This window comes from Thalassophryne amazonica, chromosome 18 (genome assembly GCF_902500255.1).
Source record: "Thalassophryne amazonica chromosome 18, fThaAma1.1, whole genome shotgun sequence".
NCBI classification, from domain to species: Eukaryota; Metazoa; Chordata; class Actinopteri; order Batrachoidiformes; family Batrachoididae; genus Thalassophryne; species Thalassophryne amazonica.
In genome coordinates this window covers 9,013,894-9,039,111 of record NC_047120.1, presented here as the reverse complement: position 1 = coordinate 9,039,111, position 25,218 = coordinate 9,013,894, and the positions used below count along the sequence as shown (strand labels likewise).

Here is a 25,218-nt window from a genome sequence, read left to right as displayed (position 1 = left end):
GAAGACGTCTGTCCTGAGAAGAGCCGGAACCACACGATTTCCGCCGCCACAGAACCTGGTGAATACTGGAGCCGCCAAGTCCCGAATTCCCAGGTGATCACCGTCCCCGACTGTCGGATCTGGTACTGCTGGCGAGAACAAAGTCAAGTGTGGGTGTGTGTACACCCAGTAACAACAGCGGTGGAATGCCACCTCCACCTCTCACTCAATAACTGCAGAGTACTGTAGATTCCTCAGGGGAAAAGAGTGCCTTCAACGCTCTCTCAGCTTTCACCGACGGAGGTACCAGTACTCCTGCAAACACTCACAATATACAAATATTGCAATCACAAATGGCTGAGGATATTACCTCCAATGAAGTATGATATCTCGGCAACGAGGTGGAGATGACGTCTGGTCTTTATGGAGTGAGAGGACGTTGAGTAGATGGGTGACAGCTGTCAAGAGGTAATGAGTGACAGCTGTCACCCCCGGCTGTGTCCATGGCGGCAGCGCCCTCTCGTGCCTGAAGCCCGCACTTCAGGCAGGGCGCCCTCTGATGGTGGGCCAGCAGTACCTCCTCTTCTGGCGGCCCACACACAACAGGACCCCCCCCTCAATGGGCGCCTCCTGGCGCCTGACCCGGCTTGTTGGGGTGTCGACGGTAGAAGTTGGCCAGGAGGGCCGGATCCAGGATGAAGCTCCTCTTCACCCAGGAGCGTTCTTCGGGTCCATACCCCTCCCAGTCCACCAAGTACTGGAACCCCCGGCCCATCCGACGGACGTCCAGGAGCCGCCGCACCGTCCAAGCCGGCTCCCCGTCGATGATCCGAGCAGGAGGCGGCGCCGGTCCGGGAGCACAGAGGGGTGAGGTGTGGTGAGGTTTGATGCGTGACACGTGGAAAACCGGATGGATTCGCAGTGAAGCCGGGAGTTGGAGCTTCACTGCGGCAGGACTGAGGACTTTGAGGATCTTGAAGGGGCCAATGTACCTGTCCTGAAGTGTCGGGGAGTCCACCTGGAGGGGGATGTCCTTCGTGGAAAGCCACACCTCCTGCCCGGGCTGGTAAGCAGGGGTCGGGGATCGCCGGTGGTCTGCATGGGTCTTCGCCCTCGTCCGGGCCTTCAAGAAGGCAGAACGGGCAGAGCGCCACACCCGACGGCACTTCCGCAGGTGGGCCTGGAACGAGGGCACACCAACCTCTCCCTCCACCACGGGAAACAACGGGGGCTGATACCCCAAACACACCTCAAATGGGGAGAGGCCGGTGGCAGAAGACACCTGGCTGTTATGCGCATACTCGATCCAGGCCAGATGGTTACTCCAGGCCGTCGGGTGTGCAGATGTGACGCAGCGGAGGGTCTGTTCCAGTTCCTGGTTGGCCCGCTCTGCCTGTCCGTTCGTCTGTGGATGGTACCCGGACGAGAGGCTCACGGTGGCCCCCAGTTCCCTGCAGAAGCTCCTCCAGATGTGTGAGGAGAACTGGGGACCACGACCAGAGATGATGTCGGAGGGTATCCCATGCAGACGGACGACGTGGTGGACCAGGAGGTCTGCTGTCTCCTGGGCTGTTGGGAGCTTCGGGAGGGCCACGAAGTGGGCCGCCTTGGAGAATCGGTCCACTATCGTGAAGATGGTGGTGTTGCCCTGGGACGGCGGGAGGCCCGTGACGAAATCCAGGCCGATGTGGGACCAGGGGCGATGAGGCACCGGCAGCGTCTGGAGGAGTCCTTGGGCCTTCTTATGTACTGCCTTGCCCCTGGCACAGGTGGTGCAGGCCTGGATATATTCCCGGACGTCGGCCTCCATAGACGCCCACCAGAAGCGCTGCCGGACAACTGCCACGGTCCTTCGCACCCCTGGATGACAGGAGAGCTTGGAACCGTGACAGAAGTCCAAGACTGCAGCTCTGGCCTCTGGTGGGACATACAGACGGTTCTTCAGACCGGTTCCGGGGTCCGGGCTCCGTGCCAGGGCCTCCGGGACGGTCTTCTCCATGTCCCAGGTGAGGGTGGCCACGATAGTGGACTCCGGAATGATGGGCACCGGTGAATCCGACAGCACCGTTTTGACTTCGTCTTCGTGTACTCCGGACAAGGCATCCGATCTCTGGTTCTTGCTCCCGGGGCGATAGGTGATCCGGAAGTCAAAACGTCCGAAGAACAGTGACCAGCGGGCTTGCCTGGGGTTCAGCCGCTTGGCGGTCCTGATATACTCCAGGTTCCGATGGTCAGTGAAAACCGTGAATGGCACAGACGCTCCCTCCAACAGGTGTCTCCACTCCTCAAGAGCCTCTTTCACCGCAAGGAGTTCTCGATTGCCGACGTCATAGTTCCGTTCAGCCGGGGTCAACCTGCGTGAAAAGTAGGCACACGGGTGAAGAACCTTATCGGTCTCTCCGCTCTGGGATAGCACGGCTCCTATCCCTGAGTCAGAGGCGTCCACTTCAACTACGAACTGGCGGCTAGGGTCAGGCTGCACCAAAACTGGCGCAGTAGAGAACCGTCGTTTCAACTCCTTGAACGCGGCTTCGCACCGATCCGACCAGGTGAAGGGGACTTTTGGAGAGGTCAGGGCTGTCAGGGGGCTAACTACCTGACTGTAGCCCTTAATGAATCTCCTATAGAAATTAGCAAAGCCGAGGAACTGTTGCAGCTTCCTACGGCTTGTTGGTTGGGGCCAATCTCTCACCGCCGCAACCTTGGCCGGATCAGGGGCGACGGAGTTAGAGGAGATGATAAACCCCAGGAAGGACAAAGACGTGCGGTGAAACTCGCACTTCTCGCCCTTCACAAACAGTCGGTTCTCTAATAACCGCTGCAGGACCTGATGTACATGCTGGACATGGGTCTCAGGATCCGGAGAAAAGATGAGAATATCGTCCAGATATACGAAGACGAATCGGTGCAGGAAGTTCCGCAAGACGTCGTTAACCAAGGCTTGGAACGTCGCGGAGGCGTTGGTGAGGCCGAACGGCATGACCAGGTACTCAAAGTGACCTAATGGGGTGTTAAATGCCGTCTTCCATTCGTCTCCCTTCCGGATCCGAACCAGGTGATACTCATTTCTAAGATCCAGCTTAGTAAAGATTTTGGCTCCATGCAGGGGGGTGAACACGGAATCCAACAATGGCAACGGGTATCGGTTGCGAACCGTAATCTCATTCAGCCCCCTGTAATCAATGCATGGACGGAGTCCGCCATCTTTCTTGCCCACAAAAAAGAAACCTGCCCCCATCGGGGAGGTGGAGTTCCGGATCAGCCCGGCAGCTAATGAGTCCCGGATGTAGGTCTCCATTGATTTGCGCTCAGGTCATGAGAGGTTATACAGCCTGCTGGACGGGAACTCAGCGCCTGGAACCGAATCAATGGCACAATCGTACGGACGGTGCGGGGGAAGGGTGAGTGCCAGATCCTTGCTGAAGACGTCAGCAAGATTGTGGTACTCAACCGGCACTGCCGTCAGATTGGGAGGGACTTTGACCTCCTCCTTAGCCTGTAAACCGGGAGGAACCGAGGATCCTAAACACACCCGATGGCAGGTCTCGCTCCACTGAACCACCACCCCAGACGGCCAATCAATCCGGGGATTGTGCTTCAACATCCATGGGAAGCCCAAAATCACGCGGGAGGTAGAAGGAGTTACAAAAAACTCAATGTCCTCCCGATGGTTTCCAGACACCACCAGAGTTACTGGTTGTGTCTTGTGTGTGAATAAAGGGAGGAGGGTGCCATCTAGCGCCCGCACCTGCAGTGGCGAAGGAAGCACCACCAGAGGGAGCCCTACCTCCCTTGCCCATCTGCTGTCTAGCAGACTCCCTTCTGACCCCGTGTCCACCAGTGCTGGGGCTTGAAGGGTTAAATCCCCGCTCAGGATTGTAACTGGGAGTTGTGTGGCAATCTGTGTGTGTCTCACGTGAATGTTTTGACCCCCCCTTAGCCCAGTCTCTGAGGGCGGTTGTTGTTTTGGCCGTTTGGGGCAGTTTTTCTGTGTGTGCTCCTTTGAGCTGCAGAGAAAACACTCCCTGCGGATCAGCCTCCTCATTTTGGCCCTGTGCGTTTCCCTAACAACATCAGCAGGGGGAGCTGTTGCCCCACAGAGCGCTGCGGCTGTGGAGCGTGGGGAGGGCGGCCCCTTTTCGAACCCGGAAGGGATAGGGTCGGCGCATATCCGGTCACGTCCTTCGCCTCGCTCCCGACGGCGTTCCTCCAACCGATTGTCTAACCGTATAACGAGATCGATAAGCCCATCTAAATCCCGCGGTTCCTCCTTAGCTACCAGCTGCTCCTTCAGGACCAACGACAGTCCGTTTATGAAGGCGGCGCGGAGCGCAACGTTATTCCAGCCGGACCTCGCAGCCGCGATGCGGAAGTTGACTGCATAAGCGGCTGCGCTCTCGCGTCTCTGTCTCATTGACAGCAGCACAGTTGACAGCAATTTACATAGTCCGATGGTGGCAAAACAGGATCTGAAATGATTTGAGCGCATACGAGGGAATCTTGAGATGGATCTGGCACAGCAAAGCCAGCCCGTGTAGCAGACTGAATGGTCCGCCCCTAAAAATCGGTCCGCCTTTTGCATCTACGCATGCGCCATTTCGGATCACAGCAGCACATCTGAGACAGAGTCTCTTCACCCAAAGCAATCAAATAGATTAATGGGATTATTAGCCATCAGATGAGAAAGGTAAAACCTCTTAAATTATTCTAAAGTCAGTTTTAAGCAGAAATGAGGCAAAATTCCGTGATGCTTTAAAAAAGGTCTGACACGCAGTGAACGCATCAGCTAGCAGCTCGTTTAGCTGCTCTGATCGCTTCTGCCGCCTTTTATGATGAAATAATGCTGAATTTATGTGGAAATGGATGTTGTACAAAAGCTTCATATATCTTTCACTGAGATAGATGATGACTGGTGTGCAGTTTGAAGCAGAAACGTGGTGTTAATCTGTGAACCGCGTCATTAGGGGGACCGTTCAGTCTGCGACACCCCGTATGACCTGCACATGCCACGTATAATAATGCTCCCCCCCCCCTCCCGGAGCACAAAGGAACTGTTGAAATGTATGTGGCACACTTCATCATGATAATAATTATTAATTATTATCATGTACGAGGGCTGTCCATAAAGTAATGGTCCTTTTTATTTTTTTCAAAAACTATATGGATTTCATTTATATGTTTTTACGTCAGACATGCTTGAACCCTCGTGCGCATGCATGAGTTTTTCCACGCCTGTCGGTGACGTCTTTCGCCTGTGAGCACGCCTTGTGGAAGGAGTGGTCCCGCCCCCTCGTCGGATTTTCATTGTCTGGAAATGGCGGAATGAAAAGGACTTTTTTTCCATCAGAATTTTTCAGAAGCTGTTAGAGACTGGCACCTGGAAACCATTTGAAAAATTTATCTGGCTTTCGGTGAAAATTTTACGGGCTTCACAGAGAATAAGGACTTTAACTACAGCTTTAAGGACCCCTTTAAGAACGGTCGGTGCGCCGCGCTGCGAGCTGCGACGTCGCGGCACAAACCACTGGATCATTTCTAAGCTGATGGCTCTGTGGATACGAGACCATCGTGTGCTCTTTCTCTGGTTATCACAAGAGCTGGACATCAGCCATTTTCCAGCAGATTTCACGTTTAACAAGAGATTTTGTCATGGAAAGCCGCGCGGAGGCTTCGTGCGTCACGACCGATTCGCTGATGTAGCGAGACAAAGGAACACCTCCGTTTCGGAGTGTTAGAGGACAAGTTGGGACATGTCCAGCTCTCCACAAGTTCTCTTATACTCACTTAACTGGTAAGCACTGAAAGTCGAGATAGGCATGTCATAGGTAATCCGGATGCGTTCTGACATGGCTGACCATGCCTCTTTTCCTCCCAACTGCGTCAAATTATGGCAATATTTGTCGTGTTGGGCTTGTTCCTGCACATTCTTGTTATGTGTGACGTGGGCTTTAATGTTGAATCTGGTAAATTTGCTGCTTGTAAGGAGTAAAACAAATCCTCTGCCTCTAATAGAATCATAAGAAGAAGTTGTATGCCATAGTATCATACTAAATTGCAGCTTCTTATTTTCTATTTAAATTTTTTGGTATAATTTGTTTGAATTATGTTGAATTGCATCGTATCTCATTGTGAGGAATTGAATCGCCATCAAATACACACAGTGGTGGGCACAGCTAACCAAAAAGTTAGTGTCGATAACAGATAACCAGCTAACTGAAAAGTTATCTTTTATAAAGCTAAACCGATAAACCACCCAAAAATTATCAGAAGCTACAGCTAACCGATAACTTTCAGTATTGTCTCCAGTACACTTACAACTACTAACTAGCTGATTTTGAGTTTTAACATGACGATCGCTTCTGGTAGCATCAAAGATGACCACAGACCCAAACGTCTTATCTCATCTCATCTCATCTTCAACCGCTTTTCCGGGTTCGGGTCATGGGGATTATCCTAGCAGTCATAGAGCGCGAGGCGGGGTACACCCAGGACAGGATGCCAGTCTGTCACAGGGCCACAAACAGACAAACAAACACATTCACACTCACTCGCACACCTACGGACAATTTAAAGATTCCAACCTACCTAACCCGCATGTCTTTGGATGTGGGAAGAAACCGGAGCAAACCCACGCAAACACAGGGAGAACATGCAAGCTCCACACAGAAAGGCCACAGGTGGGACTTGAACCCATGACCTTCTCACTGTGAGGCAACAATGCTAACCACTAAACCTCCATACTGCCCTATCAGCATTTTTGTGCGCCCTAATCCACTGCTGGAAGCTCCTGTTTACTACATAGCGGGCAACAGTGGACCAGTTGCAAGGAGCAGCAAAACTCAACTCTCTACTCAATAGCTGTGTCACTGTGAGGCGGAGGTCTTGAAAAATAAAGCAGTGCTGACTTATGGGTTGTGATTTTAAATAAAATCAATACAGATAAAATAACTCCATTAATGTCAGTTCGGTCATTTGTAAGTTAAAATATAACACATAGCTTTTAATTTTAAATAATTCACAAATTCTGAAGTTTTGTAACAAACACTGACAGATGCGAAAGGGATTATGGGTAAATGAGCCTCCACTAACACTGATTGGTTGACTCATTCATTCTATGTAAAAACCAACACGTTAATGTGATGCGTGTGTTGGTATTTAAATGTGCTTTTATAAAATATACCATTTTATTTATATGTAAAAAAAAAAAAAGAAGCCATTTGCAAAAGCCAACTAAGTCAAGTTGTGATTTGAAAACCGTCTGATGTAACCGGGGTCAAAATGCATAGAACACTGCCATCTACTGGCACCCAGACGCTCAGCCCCTTACCCATAATCCTTTGCGTACAAGTTGTTTTTAAACAACAAAATCCACAATGACAATTGTAAATGAACATTATACAACCAAAATGTATAGTTTTGTTTCTTTAGCTGCAGCAAGAGGCTGCAACAACTCTCAGATGCCCAAAGAATTATAATTTATGGGATATCTCAAATTAGGGCGAATACTGCCATGAATACTACTGACCAGTCGATGGCAGTAGAGACTGTAGAGCAAACAGGAAAATATTGGAAAAGCAACCTGAGCTTCTTCTGACGTTTAAAACAAACACAATAACAAGTAACAATGTCTATAAACCCAGAGAATATATTCATAAGAGTTTTAGGCACATTATACAAAGAGTTTAATGCTGTTGTCCGTGTGGAGCCTGATCAGAGCGTCTCAAATGCATTTCTCCTATATTGACTGTACCCATAATGCACCGGGCAGCAGAGCATGTCCACACTAAAACCTTCAAAATTACTGCAGTACTTCAAAACTAAAACATATAGCTGATATTTTCACGTTATAAAACTTCAGACGTGGTGTTAATTTAAACAACATGTCCAAAATTAGTTTGGTTAAAATTTTAACCATAAGTTAAAACTGTATGCCTCTGGATGACTTGTGTGATATTGCCGGTGAATTAGGTATGGTATCAGGAACAATGATCTTGTGAACAATTCTCCTCTGACTACAAAGGATAGAATGGTTTCTCCCTAAACTAGCTCTTCTCTGTTTACAGAAAACAGAGCTGTTTATCTGCTACAAAACAGGTAAATGCTAAAATATTTGACATCAGATTTAACAAAGGTTTTTTTTTATCTGTTAAAGCTTTATTTGCTTCACCTGCAAAAATGGTCGTACTTCAAAATTTATCGGAAGCTAATTGGTCCGATGATGGTTTTCAAAGTTATCTGAAAAGCTAATCTGATAATGAAAACATTTTCTTCTATAATTAGCGATTAGCGGAACTGTGCCCACCACTGAATACACATCAAATTGCATCGAACTGGAAACGGGTGAATCGTATCGCATCATATCGTTAGCATCGTCCTGTATCGCGATATGTATCGTATCGCTGGTAGTGTATTGAGGAGCATATCGAATCGTCAGTGATGAGATTCACATGCCTAGTATGTGCTATTGTTGAAGAAAGCTGCTGCACCTTCGTGCCCAGGAATGAGGCTGATGGAGGTATTATAGCACAAGCAGTACATAACTTGACCGTCCTGCATGATGGCATACCTGGAGACCTGACTGCTGAAGTGGACTGGTTTTCATGGCTGTTCACAGTTCAAAAACACTCAAAAGCAGACGTTAGGCCTCGAATGCAGAAAACAGACATTAAGTAAAAAAAAACAAAAAACAATTTATTGTGCAAATGGTTGAAATTAGTTAGTAGATTGATCAGATGAACCAAGCACTGGAGGAGGGAGAGACGAGCCAGAGTGGTGTTGCCAAAAGCAGAATCCCAGACCAGGGGCCTCATGTTCAAAGTGTGCTTGCACACAAAAGCCTGGTGTACGTCTGTCTCCACATCCACGTGCAAATGTATCAAAAGTGATGTGAGCATGGAAATGTGCAGTATGTCACACAAAAATCTAGGCTGGCGTACGCACGTTTCTACAGCTATTGTTCCACTGTGGACATGTAAAGGTGATGCAGGGAACTGCTGATAGTGTGAAAACATGAAGTCATCAGAGTGATGTGCACATCAGAGACACACTGATGATAAATTAACACACCCACGTGTTTGCAATTATATGGATATAAAAGCACGTGCAAAGTGATGCATAAAATGGCACTAACAGTGGCTGTGTTAGAGTTGTTAAACGACCTTGCAAATGGTGCAATCTGACGTGAGCGTATATTTGGAGAATGCGAATGGAAGTAACTGGCTCATAAACCGATTTTGATTACCAAGGCCACTGTTACTGGAGTTGTGCACAGAACTGCAGTCGGTCCAGAGCACAATATGACAACGAGCCAGGGGCTGTCTGTGCCCACACAGGTGCTGACCACGCTGGGCGTCCTGGCACCAAGGCATTCCAGCATGAGCTGGCCGATCGTTCAGGCGTGTGCCAGTCAACCTTGAGCCAAGCTACAATCATCCAAATGTCATCAGGTACATTCCAACATTACAGCGCATTTTGCAGCGAGAGCCGGCTTCCCGAATGTAATCGGAGCTGTTAAAGGCGCCATCACATGATGAGTTTATTTCTGTTAAGAGGAAACATTTTCATTCCATCAATGTTCAAATGATATGTGGAGGGTGCACTATTTAAATACGAGGTCTGTCAATAAAGTATAGGTCCTTTTTATTTTTTTCAAAAACTATATGGATTTCATTGATATGTTTTTACGTCAGACATGCTTGAACCCTCGTGCGCATGCGTGAGTTTTTCCACGCCTGTCGGTGACGTCATTCGCCTGTGAGCACTCCTTGTGGGAGGAGTCGTCCAGCCCCTTGTCGGAATTCCTTTGTCTGAGAAGTTGCTGAGAGACTGGCGCTTTGTTTGATCAAAATTTTTTCTAAACCTGTGAGACACATCGAAGTGGACACGGTTCGAAAAATTAAGCTGGTTTTCAGTGAAAATTTTAACGGCTGATGAGAGATTTTGAGGTGATACTGTCGCTTTAAGGACTTCCCACAGTGCGAGACGTCGCGCAGCGCTCTCAGGCGCCGTCGTCAGCCTGTTTCAAGCTGAAAACCTCCACATTTCAGGCTCTGTTGATCCAGGACGTCGTGAGAGGACAGAGAAGTTTCAGAAGAAGTCAGTTTCAGCATTTTATCCGGATATTCCACTGTTAAAGGAGATTTTTTTTAATGAAAGACGTGCAGACGGATTGCAGCGTCGGCTCGCAGCCGCCGTGATGCTCCGCCACAGGAAAAACACCTCTGTTGGAAGCCTTAAGGACAAGTTGAAACATGTCCAGCTGTTAAACAATTTTTCATATACTCACTCCACTGAAAGCCATCAAAAGCCGCCTGGATTTTACAAATGGTTATCAACACGGAGGTGTTTTTCGTGTGCCGCCGCACCGCGCCGGCTGCGTCCCGACGCGCAGACCCTCCGCACGTCTTTCATTAAAAAAATCTCCTTTCACAGTGGAATATCAATCAATCAATCAATCAATTTTTTTATATAGCGCCAAATCACAACAAACAGTTGCCCCAAGGCGCTTTATATTGTAAGGCAAGGCCATACAATAATTATGTAAAACCCCGACGGTCAAAACGACCCCCTGTGAGCAAGCACTTGGCTACAGTGGGAAGGAAAAACTCCCTTTTAACAGGAAGAAACCTCCAGCAGAACCAGGCTCAGGGAGGGGCAGTCTTCTGCTGGGACTGGTTGGGGCTGAGGGAGAGAACCAGGAAAAAGACATGCTGTGGAGGGGAGCAGAGATCGATCACTAATGATTAAATGCAGAGTGGTGCATACAGAGCAAAAAGAGAAAGAAACAGTGCATCATGGGAACCCCCCAGCAGTCTACATCTATAGCAGCATAACTAAGGGATGGTTCAGGGTCACCTGATCCAGCCCTAACTATAAGCTTTAGCAAAAAGGAAAGTTTTAAGCCTAATCTTAAAAGTAGAGAGGGTGTCTGTCTCCCTGATCTGAATTGGGAGCTGGTTCCACAGGAGAGGAGCCTGAAAGCTGAAGGCTCTGCCTCCCATTCTACTCTTACAAACCCTAGGAACTACAAGTAAGCCTGCAGTCTGAGAGTGAAGCGCTCTATTGGGGTGATATGGTACTACGAGGTCCCTAAGATAAGATGGGACCTGATTATTCAAAACCTTATAAGTAAGAAGAAGAATTTTAAATTCTATTCTAGAATTAACAGGAAGCCAATGAAGAGAGGCCAATATGGGTGAGATATGCCCTCTCCTTCTAGTCCCCGTCAGCACTCTAGCTGCAGCATTTTGAATTAACTGAAGGCTTTTTAGGGAACTTTTAGGACAACCTGATAATAATGAATTACAATAGTCCAGCCTAGAGGAAATAAATGCATGAATTAGTTTTTCAGCATCACTCTGAGACAAGACCTTTCTGATTTTAGAGATATTGCGTAAATGCAAAAAAGCAGTCCTACATATTTGTTTAATATGCGCTTTGAATGACATATCCTGATCAAAAATGACTCCAAGATTTCTCACAGTATTACTAGAGGTCAGGGTAATGCCATCCAGAGTAAGGATCTGGTTAGACACCATGTTTCTAAGATTTGTGGGGCCAAGTACAATAACTTCAGTTTTATCTGAGTTTAAAAGCAGGAAATTAGAGGTCATCCATGTCTTTATGTCTGTAAGACAATCCTGCAGTTTAGCTAATTGGTGTGTGTCATCTGGCTTCATGGATAGATAAAGCTGGGTATCATCTGTGTAACAATGAAAATTTAAGCAATACCGTCTAATAATACTGCCTAAGGGAAGCATGTATAAAGTGAATAAAATTGGTCCTAGCACAGAACCTTGTGGAACTCCATAATTAACTTTAGTCTGTGAAGAAGATTCCCCATTTACATGAACAAATTGTAATCTATTAGACAAATATGATTCAAACCACCGCAGCGCAGTGCCTTTAATACCTATGGCATGCTCTAATCTCTGTAATAAAATTTTATGGTCAACAATATCAAAGCAGCACTGAGGTCTAACAGAACAAGCACAGAGATGAGTCCACTGTCCGAGGCCATAAGAAGATCATTTGTAACCTTCACTAATGCTGTTTCTGTACTATGATGAATTCTAAAACCTGACTGAAACTCTTCAAATAGACCATTCCTCTGCAGATGATCAGTTAGCTGTTTTTCAGTTACCCAGTGGTCAACTGTTCCAGCAGTGCGCACTGTGCTGGACAGTGACCGGACTCTGGGACCCTCAGCCACAGCTGACAATGGTGGATTCATGGTGTGTGTGTGTGGGGGGGGGGGGGGGGGGGCTAGAAAGACACACTCCACAAGCCATGTGTGTTGGGGGGGGACAACGAAGACGACGCACTCCACAAGCCATTTGTGTCTGTGGGAGGGAGTTCGGCACATTCACGCCCATGTGTGTTGCTAGGTTACACCACACTTGTGTGGACATTTCAGTTTACAGTACCGGTATTATTGTTTTTAGGTGGTATCTGTGGCTTCTCCTGGATAGACTGACTGAAGTTGCGCAAGATGTTTCAGGTTCCTGGTGGTTCCGCCTGACTTTCCTTCGATTATCTGCTCTCGTTGTATTCCTGATGATGGATAAGGTTTCTTTGGGTGGGGGCAAACAAGGGGTTATGTGTTGGAATATGACGTGGTGGGTCACATGGCAACAGGTTTGAGTCAGCCATCTGTTGGGAGTACACGGTACCCGAAATAAATAGGACCAAACAAAAACATAGCAAATGTAAGTGATTTTACTTGTATCTGTTTCCAGGTGTGCTTAGATGATGTGACCGGATGATGATTGGACAACATAGACTACTACACAATTAGTATAGTTACATAACTGAACCTGAAAGCTACTGCGGGGAAAAAACACAATAAGTTACGTTCTCGAGCCTGAAAGCAGGCAGCAGGAAAATCAGAAAGGAACGTGCTGAGCTCAGAGACTCACTGCGGGAAAAAAACACGACAGGTGAGATTAGCTCCAATAAATGGCGAGAGAACGCCAAACCAAGATAACTACAACAGACAAGAGAAACGACCAAGGTTACTGGCAGGGTGCCATGTAGGAGCACAGCTGGGAACCCGAGGTAACCCAGTTTCTACCCACAGGAACACGGAGGTTCAGCTGGAGGTGAGCAGAGATTCTGGGCCCAAACCAGTGGAAGGTCCAAGGTTAAATCCTGATCGTTGATGAGATGAGATGAAAGTCAGCTGTGGACACCCACTCAGCGGAATGCTGATCAGCTGTGAGACGTCGCTCAGAGCCATGTGCTGTCTTGACAGATGGGTGGAGCCCTGACGTCAGACGCCGCTCAAACAGCTCCCATGTCCCATGTCTTGACAGCCAGGGGACGAGCCATGATGTCACCAGCAGCTGATGCACCAAGCAAACAAACTTGCCACAGCAGCTTCACCTGGTAAGAGAGAACAGAGCAAAAACCCAAACAGACCAGATCGAACCAATGGGCAGACCACAACACCCACCTCGTTATTCAAAACGTTAATCTCACATTATCAATAATCAACAGATCACTGATATCAACCCCACCTCATTTTTCAACAATGTTATCCTCACATTGTCAATAATCAACAGATCAGTGATATCAACCCCACCTCATTTTTCAACAGTGTTATCCTCACGTTATCAATAATCAACAGATCACTGATATCAACCCCAGGTCATTGTTCAACAATGTTATCCTCATGTTATCAATAATAAACAGATCACTGATATCATCCCCAGCTCGTTATACATAAAAGTTATCCTCACATTATCAATAATCAACAGATCACTGATATCATCCCCAGCTCATTATTCAACAATGTTATCCTCACATTATCAGTAATCAACAGATCACTGATATCATCCCCAGCTCGTTATTCAACAATGTTATCCTCACATTATCAATAATCAACAGATCACTGATATCATCCCCAGCTCATTATTCAATAAAGTTATCCTCACATTATCAATAATCAACAGATCACTGATATCATCCCCAGCTCATTATTCAATAAAGTTATCCTCACATTATCAATAATCAACAGATCACTGATATCATCCCCAGCTCATTATTCAATAAAGTTATCCTCACATTATCAATAATCAACAGATCACTGATATCATCCCCAGCTCATTAATCAATACAGTTATCCTCACATTATCAATAATCAACAGATCACTGATATCATCCCCAGCTCATTAATCAATACAGTTATCCTCACATTATCAATAATCAACAGATCACTGATATCATCCCCAGCTCATTATTCATAAAAGTTATCCTCACATTATCACTAATCAACAGATCACTGATATCATCCCCAGCTCATTATTCAATAAAGTTATCCTCACATTATCACTAATCAACAGATCACTGATATCATACCCAGCTCATTAATCAATAAAGTTATCCTCACATTATCAATAATCAACAGATCACTGATATCATCCCCAGCTCATTAATCAATACAGTTATCCTCACATTATCAATAATCAACAGATCACTGATATCATCCCCAGCTCATTATTCAATAAAGTTATCCTCACATTATCAATAATCAACAGATCATTGATATCATCCCCAGCTCATTATTCATAAAAGTTATCATCACATTATCAATAATCAACAGATCACTGATATCATCCCCAGCTCATTATTCATAAACGTTATCCTCACATTATCAATAATCAACAGATCACTGATATCATCCCCAGCTCATTATTCATAAAAGTTATCCTCACATTATCAATAATCAACAGATCACTGATATCATCCCCAGCTCATTATTCATAAAAGTTATCCTCACATTATCAATAATCAACAGATCACTGATATCATCCCCACCTCATTATTCATAAAAGTTATCCTCACATTATCAATAATCAACAGATCACTGATATCATCCCCAGCTCATTATTCATAAACATTATTGTCACATTATCAATAATCAACAGATCACTGATATCATGCCCAGCTCATTATTCATAAAAGTTATCCTCACATTATCAATAATCAACAGATCATTATATCATCCCCAGCTCATTAATCAATAAAGTTATCCTCACATTATCAATAATCAACAGATCACTGATATCATCCCCAGCTCATTATTCATAAAAGTTATCCTCACATTATCAATAATCAACAGATCACTGATATCATCCCCAGCTCATTATTCATAAAAGTTATCCTCACATTATCAATAATCAACAGATCACTGATATCATCCCCAGCTCATTATTCATAAAAGTTATCCTCACATTAACAATAATCAACAGATCACTGATATCATCCCCAGCTCATTATTCATAAACGTTATCCTCACATTATCAATAATCAACAGATCATTGATATCATCCCCAGCTCATTATTCATAAAAGTTATCCTCACATTATCAATAATCAACAGATCACTGATATCATCCCCAGCTCATTATTCATAAAAGTTATCCTCACATTATCAATAATCAACAGATCACTGATATCATCCCCAGCTCATTAATCAATACAGTTATCCTCACATTATCAATAATCAACAGATCACTGATATCATCCCCAGCTCATTAATCAATACAGTTATCCTCACATTATCAATAATCAACAGATCACTGATATCATCCCCAGCTCATTATTCATAAAAGTTATCCTCACATTATCAATAATCAACAGATCACTGATATCATCCCCAGCTCATTATTCATAAAAGTTATCCTCACATTATCAATAATCAACAGATCATTGATATCATCCCCAGCTCATTAATCAATAAAGTTATCCTCACATTATCAATAATCAACAGATCACTGATATCATACCCAGCTCATTATTCATAAAAGTTATCTTCACATTATCAATAATCAACAGATCACTGATATCATCCCCAGCTCATTATTCATAAAAGTTATCCTCACATTATCAATAATCAACAGATCACTGATATCATCCCCACTCATTTCTCCCATTGTCCCATTAATGAGACAATCTGCTAATTAGTAAAATACCATTTCAACAAGAATTCCTTTAAAAGGGAAAGAGCAGCATGTACTACAGACAAGTTGTGACTGATATTAAATTGTTTTACTTATTTGTTTTGGGCAAGTTATGGACTTGGGGCGTCTCCTGACAAACTAAAGAAAGCTGTCCAGTGGTTCTTGAATTTTATAATGTGCACTTGATAGATATTACGCATACTTCAAAATACCAGGTATTTCAAGTAATCAACTATAAAAAATACTTATTGATTTTCACAAACAAATAATCATGTCATTTGGATTGAGTATGTATTATATAAGTAATGAATGTTTATGAGTTTAATGGTACAACTTTTTTATGAGGGGAATATTTCGCCTCGTTGAATGGTAACGTTCCATCTGTTATGTGTCGGACGCGGGCGGAGGACCGACCAGCGTTTGAAGTAAGACCCAGTATAAAATAAGCAGAGCACGGTACAAAGGATAACAGAATTTAATAAACATAACAGTGATGTGCAGAATAACAACGAATGAGTGCGCGGTCTGCGAGGTGGAATAACGGTGCGCTCCCAGCAGCACAAACGGTCCGGAGCCAGAACAGTTCGGACCCAAGGACCCCGCCGACACCCCCCAGGTGGCTGCGACCAACCGAGTCTCAGGAAGTGTGCTGACGAGCGTGAGACCTCACCCCCTCCTCTTTCACAGACCATGGCATCAAACCTGCTACGGTCTCTGCATCCATGATGATGAGATGGCTCTCTAGACGACGATCTCACCCGTCTTGTCACAAGGTCGAGTCTCTGGCAAATACACACTGTGTACTCCAGACTTAAATGCAACCATGCCCCAATCCATAAAGATGCACCACAGCTGTGAGTCCTGACGAGCTGCACATGACCAGCCTCAGGTGATCAGGGTGAGGTCCTGATAACTCAGCCACACAGCCACTCAGTCCTGAACGCATGCCACCTGGAAGGAAAAACAAAAGACAGAACAGAAGACAGAAACAAAAGGCAGCCAGGCACCCCAGCCATACAACACCATCTTTCACCGAATTAAACATTCGTTCCATTGAAAGAATGGAAAAATATTCATTATTTGTTTTATATAATGGCTAAAAAAGATCATTGTCCAGTGGCGGCGCCAGGAAATTTTTGTTGGGGGGCTGAGGGGGGGCTGGTGTAAAAGTTGGAGGGGCTCCACAAAATGCTGTCAAAATGAACAATATATAGTAAATTGCTTTATAAATACCAAGGTATATGTTTTAGTCACCTGTGCTCCTCTAAAATGTGGTATCAATGCGCACACACACACACACACACACATCACTTAGAATGATTGTTGAACAACGATATACAGCTTCTGTATATTCTGTGTTAGTGCGCAGCTGCGGTCGACGTGCTTGATGAATTCCTGTGCAAAAAGTAGTTCCCAGATAATAGTAATATATTCCTGTGAGATAATAAGTATATCTCATCTAAATCAATTCTAAAATGTACCAGTAATAAAATTATAAAGATAAGTGAAGTTTTAAGAGTGGTTGTAATAAATATTTAGGAAACCTAAGTTTTTGGAGTATGGAGTTAAATTTGTCTCATTAATACTTGCAAATGCACAGAGGGTGATTTACACATATCCTTTGATTTGTACATGGTTTATGATCCACAAACACAAATTTCTGATTTGTAACTTGTGTGTGGGTTTTTACAAATAAATGTTTATTTGCAAAACTGAAAATTCTGTTTGTGAAGGGTGATTCAGCATTGGTGGATCACCAAACACACACATTCATCACTTTGCTCACCTTTTTGGAGTTGTACTCAGATCTCATTGTAATGCAAATGACAATGACAATAAAGGCAATTCTGATTGTTACGCAATATTGAGACATTCTCAGCGCAAAACTGCAGTTGAGATCCACAAATATGTCAGTCGCTATTCACATTATTGGCAGAATTATTGGGGGGGGCTTGGCTCATTATTGAGGGAGCTTAAGCCCCCCCCCGGCGCCGCCACTGTCCTTGTCATTTGATATTTTATTAACTTGTAAACAACAGAAAAGGAACTGACATTTTGGTGTTCATCACTGGTGCTGATCAGTCCAGCACAAACTTAAATATAAGTCCAAAATTGTTCTCAGTAGTCCATGATGTCGTCCACTGACTGTGTGCAGACTGCTGTAGTGTGAGCGTGCGCGGTGGTTGGGTGTGCAATAACCCATTTCATATAGCACCAAAACTGCATGCCAAAAAAGAACTATTGCATGGTCAATGAAACACAACTGTAAATGGTACGAATAATCCGTGTCATGTGACACATAACCCACCAATCAAATGACAAGGATCCACTCAGCCATTACATAAAATTAGATATTCTTTTTTTGTACATTAAACTGGTGTACATAGCTACTATTTCTTATGCACACCAATGTATGATTCCCCAAAGATTAAATTAATTTCACACAATTTTGACATCTGCTCAAAAACCTGCACACACACATTTCTAATCAACCAAGGAAATATGAAATATGCTTGTTGAAAACGTTTTTAAACTTTTTAGTAATCTCTGGAGTTTTTTGTGTTTTTCAGTTCCAGGATGATGTCACTGTGATTTGTCGAGCCCCAAGACCTGCAAGAAGCCAATCAAGATATCAGTTCCATAAGATCAGTTCAAACTTCACGCCTAAGTTTATGAATGCTAGAAATGGGCGGGGCTTCAGTTAATGTTATTCTAAATTGTACTTTTCATTAACGGGCCTATATTCATTGATACCAGACAGCTGACATGGAATAATTTTCATGTTCGCAAGCTTTTACTCCTGAAAGTATGCAGAGCTGTGTTAGCTTTTCAAAAGAAATCTTGCATTTGAATAAATGTTCCATGTGCAACAATCTGATCTCAGCTCAACCATAATTATTAAAGCTGAGGGTTCACACAAAAATGATGTTCAGTATACCCAAAATAGAACACGTGGACATGGTTCATGCTGTGACACCTTTCAGCTGACACCATAGATTCTTGTGGTCTGTAGGGCAAAGTTAATGGAAAACCATAGAAAAACCAACAAAGTAAAAAAGTTTGGTTGTTTCTTTCATATAATTTTGTCACTTCAGTTGATTAAACATACTATTGTCACTTCCTCAGGGATACACTCTACAATTAACGACTACAATTGTAATACATGATCATTTCAAGTGTAGACCTTCTGGAACAGAAGCTGTTACTCCGCTTGTCATGACAAAAACAAGAGATCACTGATATCATCATCAACTCATTATTCAACAAGGTTATCCACACAATGATAAATAATCAATATATCACTGATATATGTGTGTGTTGTGTTGTTGTGTGTCCTTTCATGTATGTGTTGTGTTATTGTGCATCCTGTCTGTGTGTATGTGTTGTGTTTTTGTCTGTCCTTTGTGTATGATGTGATGTGTTGCTTTGTGTTCTTTTGTGTTTTTGTGTGTCCTTTCTGGATGTGTGTTCTTTCTGCTTGTTTTGTGTTGTTGCATGTCCTTTCTGTGTGTGTTGTGTTTTTGTGCATCCTGTCTGTCTGTGTAGTGTTTTTGCACGTCCTTTCTGGATGTGTGTCCTTTCTGCATGTGTTGTGTTGTCGCATGCCCTTTGTGTATGTGTTGTGTTTTTGTGTACCCTTTATGCATGTGTTGTGTTTTTGTGTGTCCTTTCTGTCTGTGTTGTGTTGTGTTGCTTTGTATTGTGCTTTTTGTGTCTTTTCTCTAGGTGTTGTGTTGTTTTTGTGTGTCCTTTCTATATGCTTGTTTTTTGTGTGTACTTTCTGTACATGTTGTACTTTCTGTCCTTTCTGTATGTCTTGTGTTTTTTGTGTCCTTTCTGTATGTCTTGTGTTTTTCTCTGTCCTTTCTGCATGTATTATGTTTTCGTGTGTCCTGTCTGTATGTGTTGTGTTTTTGTGCGTCCTTTCTGTATGTGTTGTGTTTTCTCTTTCCTTTCTGTATGTGTTGTGCATTTTTGTGTCCTGTCTGTATGTGTTGTGTTTTCTCTTTCCTGTCTGTATATGTTGTGTTTTTGCCTGTCCTTTATGTATTTGTTGTGTTTTTGTGCTTCCTTTCTGTCTGTGATGTATTGTGTTTTGGTGCATCCTGTCTGTCTGTATGGGCCCCTTCACACATAGTGCAAAGTTTGGACAAACTGCACACTTAGTGTACATGATGCAGGAATCGTGTGCAAACCGTGTAATGTTCTCCCTGCCTCCAATGCTTCGTACACCTGTTGCTACAACTATTTGTGCACAAAAGTGCCTGAAAGACAAAGTGCGCACTGTGCGAACCCATTGCACCCTCTCACGGCAGGTGTCAGCCAAATTCCAGGTGACACACACAAACACCTAACACCACTCGCATGGCACTTAGAAAATGTGTGGCCAGTCACATTCTTGGCACGACAACAGACTGCATACAATCACTTTCATACTCACTCACACAGAGTGTGGCTTTGGTGTGTGTGCTGAGATGACAGGACGTGTGTCCTCTCACTGAAGCAGCTTTGGAAATCTGTGGATCTGGACAGTCCTGCTGGACACCACGTGCTGTGTTTGAATGGACATGGACAAACAACTGCCCACTGTGATGCGCATGTGTCTGTGTGCTGTTATCTAGTAAACATAAATAGAAACATATATCACTGTGGCGACATGCTGCAGCAAGCAAGCTTGCGCACCGTGCTCACATGGACAGGCTGCTCCCAGGTTGAAACGGGCCATCAGAAGGCACAGCAGGCAATCTCACTGTCACGTCACCCACGTGAGCTCTGTTCCACATGACGCTGTGTCCTGCAGCACGTCATCCACAAGACATGCTCGTGGAAGGTTGGAGATGCACCAGCAGATGTGGACATGAATGAGACGAGTGAACTGCTTCTCATTCATGTCATTTCATGACTGTATGTCTGTGACCATGAGTCATCTACAGAGGAACAGACAGATCATATTTGTACTGCTCGCTTGATAAATGCAGTGTTTTTATATGGTGTGTGATTTTAATTTTTTGTAATACGTCCATGTCCTTCCTGATATGAGGCAGATATGTGCTGTTTTGTGTGTCCATTCTGTATGTCTTGTGTTGTGTTGCTTTGTGTTGTTTGTTTTTGTGTGTCCTTTCTGTATGTGTTGTGTTTTGTGTGTCCATTTTGTATATCGTGTTGTGTTGCTTTGTGTTGTGTTTTTGTGTCTTTCATGTATGTGTTGTGTTATTGTGCATCATGTATGGATGTATTGTGTTTTTGTGTGTTCTTTCTGTGTGTGTTGTGTTTTTGTGTGTCCTTTGTTTCTGTGTTGTCTTGTCTTGCTTTGTGGTTTGTTTTTGTGTGTCCTTTCTCTATGTGTTGTGTTTTTGTATCCTTTCTGCATGTATTGTGTTGTGCTTTTGTGTGTCCTTTGTGGATGTGTTGCTTTTTGTGTATCCTGCCTGTATGTGTTGTGTTGTGTTTCTTTGTGTTGGCTTTTGTTTTTGGGTGTCCTTTCTGAATGTCTTGTGTTTTGTGTTTTTGTGTGTCCTTTCTGTGTGTCCTGTGCTTTGTGTGTCCATTATGTATGTGCTTTGTTTTGTGTGTCCATTCCGCATGGTTCTGTCTTGTGTTGGTTTGTGTTGTGTTTTTGTGTCCTTTCTGTATGTGTTTTGTTGGGGTTTATGTATCCTTTCTATATGTGTTGTGTTTTTCTTTCTGCATGTTGTTGTTCTTTTGTCTATCCCTTGTGTATGTGTTGTGTTTTTGTATGTCCTCTCTGCATGTTGTGTCATGTTTTGTGTGTCCTTTCTGTTTGTGTTAGAATATGTTTTGTGTGTTCTTTCTGTCTGTGATGTGTTGCATTACTTTGTTTTCGGTTGTGTTTTGTGTGTCCTTTCTACGTGTTGTGTTGTGCTATTGTATGTCTTTTGTGTACGTGTTGTATTGTGTTGTGTTGCTTTGTGTTGTTTTTTGTGTGTGTCCTATCTGTGTGTGTTGTTTTTGTTTGTCCTGTCTGTATGTGTTGTTCTTGTGTGACCTTTCTGTATTTGTCATTGTTGTGTTGTGCTGCTTTGTGTTGCATTGTCTTGTGTTGTACTGTGTTATGTTGTATTGTGTTGTGTTGCACTGTGTTGTGTTTTTGTGTGTCCTTTCTGTGTTTTGTGTTGTGTTTTGTTGTGTTGTGTTTTGTATGTCCTTTCTGAGTGTTGTGCTGTGTTTTATTGTGTTGCATTGCGTTATGTAGTGTAGCCTTTCTCTGTGTTGTGGTTTGTTGTGTTGGGTTGCGTTATGTTGTGTGTCCTTTCTGTGTTTTGTGTTGTGTTGCAGTGTGGTTTGTGTGCCCTTTCTGTGTTTTGTTGTTCTGCGTTGTGTTTTTATGCGTCCTTTCTGTGTTTTGTGTTGTGTTTTTGTGTGTCCTTTCTGTGTGTTTTGTTGTGTTTGTTGTGTTGTGTTTTTGTGTGTCCTTTCTGTGTGTTGTGTTTTGTTGTGTTGCATTGCATTATGTTGTGTGTCCTATCTGTGTGTTGTGTTTTGTTGCGTTGTGTTTTTGTGTATCCTTTCTGTGTTTTTTGTTGTGTTGTGTTTTTGTGTGTCCTTTCTGTGTGTTGTGTTTTGTTGTGTTTCATTATGTTGTGTGTCCTATCTGTGTGTTGTGTTTTTTGTGTCCTTTCTGTGTTTTATGTTGTGTTGTATCGTGTTGTGTTGCATTGTGTTTTTGTGCGTCCTTTCTGTGTTTTGTTGTGCTGTGTTGCGTTGTGTTTTTGTGCTTCCTTTCTGTCTTTTGTGTTGTGTTTTGTTGTGTTCCATTGTGTTTTTGTGTGTCCTTTCTGTGTTTTATTTTGTGTTGTATCGTGTTGTGTTGCGCTGTGGTGTGTGTCCTCGTACACTCCAGCAGGCCTTGGAAACAGAACATTCCTGTGTGCTGTGCCTCAGCTTGTAGTCTGTGGAGTTTGACTCTGCACGAGTCAACCCCGCTGACTGGGTGAAGCATCAGAGGCTGGACATTCCAGTGGTGGGTGGAGTCTTATGAGTGAGGCTTTGGGGAGGCGATGGGGCGGAATTTGAAGGGAGGTGGGGAGTCCAATGGAAAAAAAAAGTAGGCAGGGCAGAAAAAAAGCCTCCTGGCTGTAGTTTGACTTTTCTGTCTGCTGTTGCTTCACATCAGCATCTCCTGAATTCTGCTGCACACTGTCCTCCTGAGCCAACACCCAGACATTAGGAAGGACCACAAGAGAAAGAGACACAAACGATTCCTAACAAACCAGCTGTGACGTATCGCGAGTTGTGTCCTTTGAAAATCTACTGACATGGCAGCCATGGAAGCACTGGAGCCTTCAAGTCTGAAACTAGAGCCCCAAACTCTGACTGAGATCTCAGACGACGAGGTCAACCTCCCACCCTCAGAAGATGAAGACGATGTTGCAGCAAAGAAAGAGTTTTCAGCCACAGGTCCAGAGGGTGACACTGCTGAAGACAAGGATGATGCGGTGAAGTTTGACCCACAGGTCAACGGGGTGATGGTGCTGTCTTTGCTGGACAAGATCATCGGGGCCGTGGACCAGATCCAGCAGACTCAGACTGGGCTGGAGGCCAGGCAGCAGGAGATGGAGCGTTCAGTGACCAGTATCCAGGGTGAGCTGACCAAACTAGCCAAGAACCACAGCACCACATCCAACAGCGTCAACAAGATGATGGAGAAGGTGCGCAAGGTGAGCGTCAATGTGAAGACGGTGCGGGCCACGCTGGAGAAGCAAGGCGGCCAGATCAAGAAGCTGGAGAACAACGAGGCTGAGCTGCTCAAGAGGCGCAACTTCAAAGTCATGGTGTACCAGGTAAGGGTTTCTGATTTGTGCACAGATAGGTGTGGCTTACTGAGAAAGAGAGTCAAGTTTAAAACTCAGAAAATTGATTCACAAGCTGCTTTGTTCAAATCCTGTAGAAAGTTGTGCTCACTCTTATCCAGTCAGCTGATGTGAGGATTTTAGGGCGTAGTCAACTTCTGGCAAGTGTTCAAGTGACAGGCTGTACCACACACGACCCTGAAGATCCCACCTTCATCTGGCAGTTGGTCAGTCTGTAAAACTAAAACGTGTACTTAGTTTACAGAGGACACGCCCGAGCCTGTGGAAACACTTACGTCCTCTTACGTGCGCACAGTTCATCACTGAGAATTTAAGTGCAAAAGAGTTTGTGACCCACTCTCAAATGGTTTATCTCATTTGTGACCTGCCACTAAACATTTTGTCTCGTTTGTGACCCGCCCCCAAACAGTTTGTCTCTTTTGTGACCCACCGCCAAACAGTTTGTTTGATTTGTGACCCACCCTCAAATGGTTTATCTTGTTTGTGACCCGCCACCAAACATTTTGTCTCTTTTGTGACCCACCGCCAAACAGTTTGTCCCTTTTGTGACCCGCCGCCAGTTTGTTTGATTTGTGACCCACCCTCAAATGGTTTATCTTGTTTGTGACCCGCCACCAAACATTTTGTCTCGTTTGTGACCCGCCCCCAAACAGTTTGTCTCTTTTGTGACCCGCCACCAAACAGTTTGTTTCATTTGTGACCCACCCTCAAATGGTTTATCTCGTTTGTGACCTGCCACCAAACATTTTGTCTCGTTTGTGACCTGCCCCCAAACAGTTTGTCTCTTTTGTGACCCGCTATCAAACAGTTTGTCCCTTTGTGACCCGCCGCCAAACAGTTTGTCTCTTTTGTGATTTGCCACCAAACAGTTTGTTTCATTTGTGACCCACCCTCAAATGGTTTATCTCGTTTGTTACCCGCCACCACACATTTTGTCTCGTTTGTCACCCGCTCCCAAACAGTTTGTCTCTTTTGTGACCTGCACCAAACAGTTTGTCCCATTTGTGACCCACCCTCAAATGGTTTATCTCATTTGTGACCCACCACCAAACATTTTGTCTTGTTTGTGACCCACCCTCAAATGGTTTATCTTGTTTGTGACCCGCCACCAAACATTTTGTCTCGTTTGTGACCCGCCCCCAAACAGTTTGTCTCTTTTGTGACGCGCCACCAAACAGTTTGTTTCATTTGTGACCCACCCTCAAATGGTTTATCTCGTTTGTGACCTGCCACCAAACATTTTGTCTCGTTTGTGACCTGCCCCCAAACAGTTTGTCTCTTTTGTGACCCGCTATCAAACAGTTTGCCCCTTTTGTGACCCGCCGCCAAACAGTTTGTCTCTTTTGTGATTTGCCACCAAACAGTTTGTTTCATTTGTGACCCACCCTCAAATGGTTTATCTCGTTTGTTACCCGCCACCACACATTTTGTCTCGTTTGTCACCCG

The 25,218-nt window shown here is 44.4% G+C and overlaps 1 protein-coding gene and 1 long non-coding RNA gene across 3 annotated transcripts in view; both read left to right on the top strand.

Moving 5' to 3' along the window:
* Positions 1-18,949, top strand: part of LOC117531283 — a 37,053-nt gene extending 18,104 nt beyond the window's left edge. For both annotated transcript variants that reach the window (XR_004566597.1, XR_004566596.1), the window contains 2 exons: positions 13,058-13,365; positions 18,511-18,949. This is a non-coding gene — a long non-coding RNA (uncharacterized LOC117531283). The remainder of the gene's footprint in view (positions 1-13,057; positions 13,366-18,510) is intronic.
* A 4,109-nt stretch (positions 18,950-23,058) lies between these two features.
* LOC117530733 (caveolae-associated protein 1-like) overlaps positions 23,059-25,218 on the top strand; it is a 72,642-nt gene continuing 70,482 nt past the window's right edge. The window contains exon 1 of the mRNA XM_034193633.1: positions 23,059-23,742. Coding sequence (XP_034049524.1) covers positions 23,218-23,742 — 525 coding nt within the window. The 5' untranslated portion in view covers positions 23,059-23,217. The remainder of the gene's footprint in view (positions 23,743-25,218) is intronic.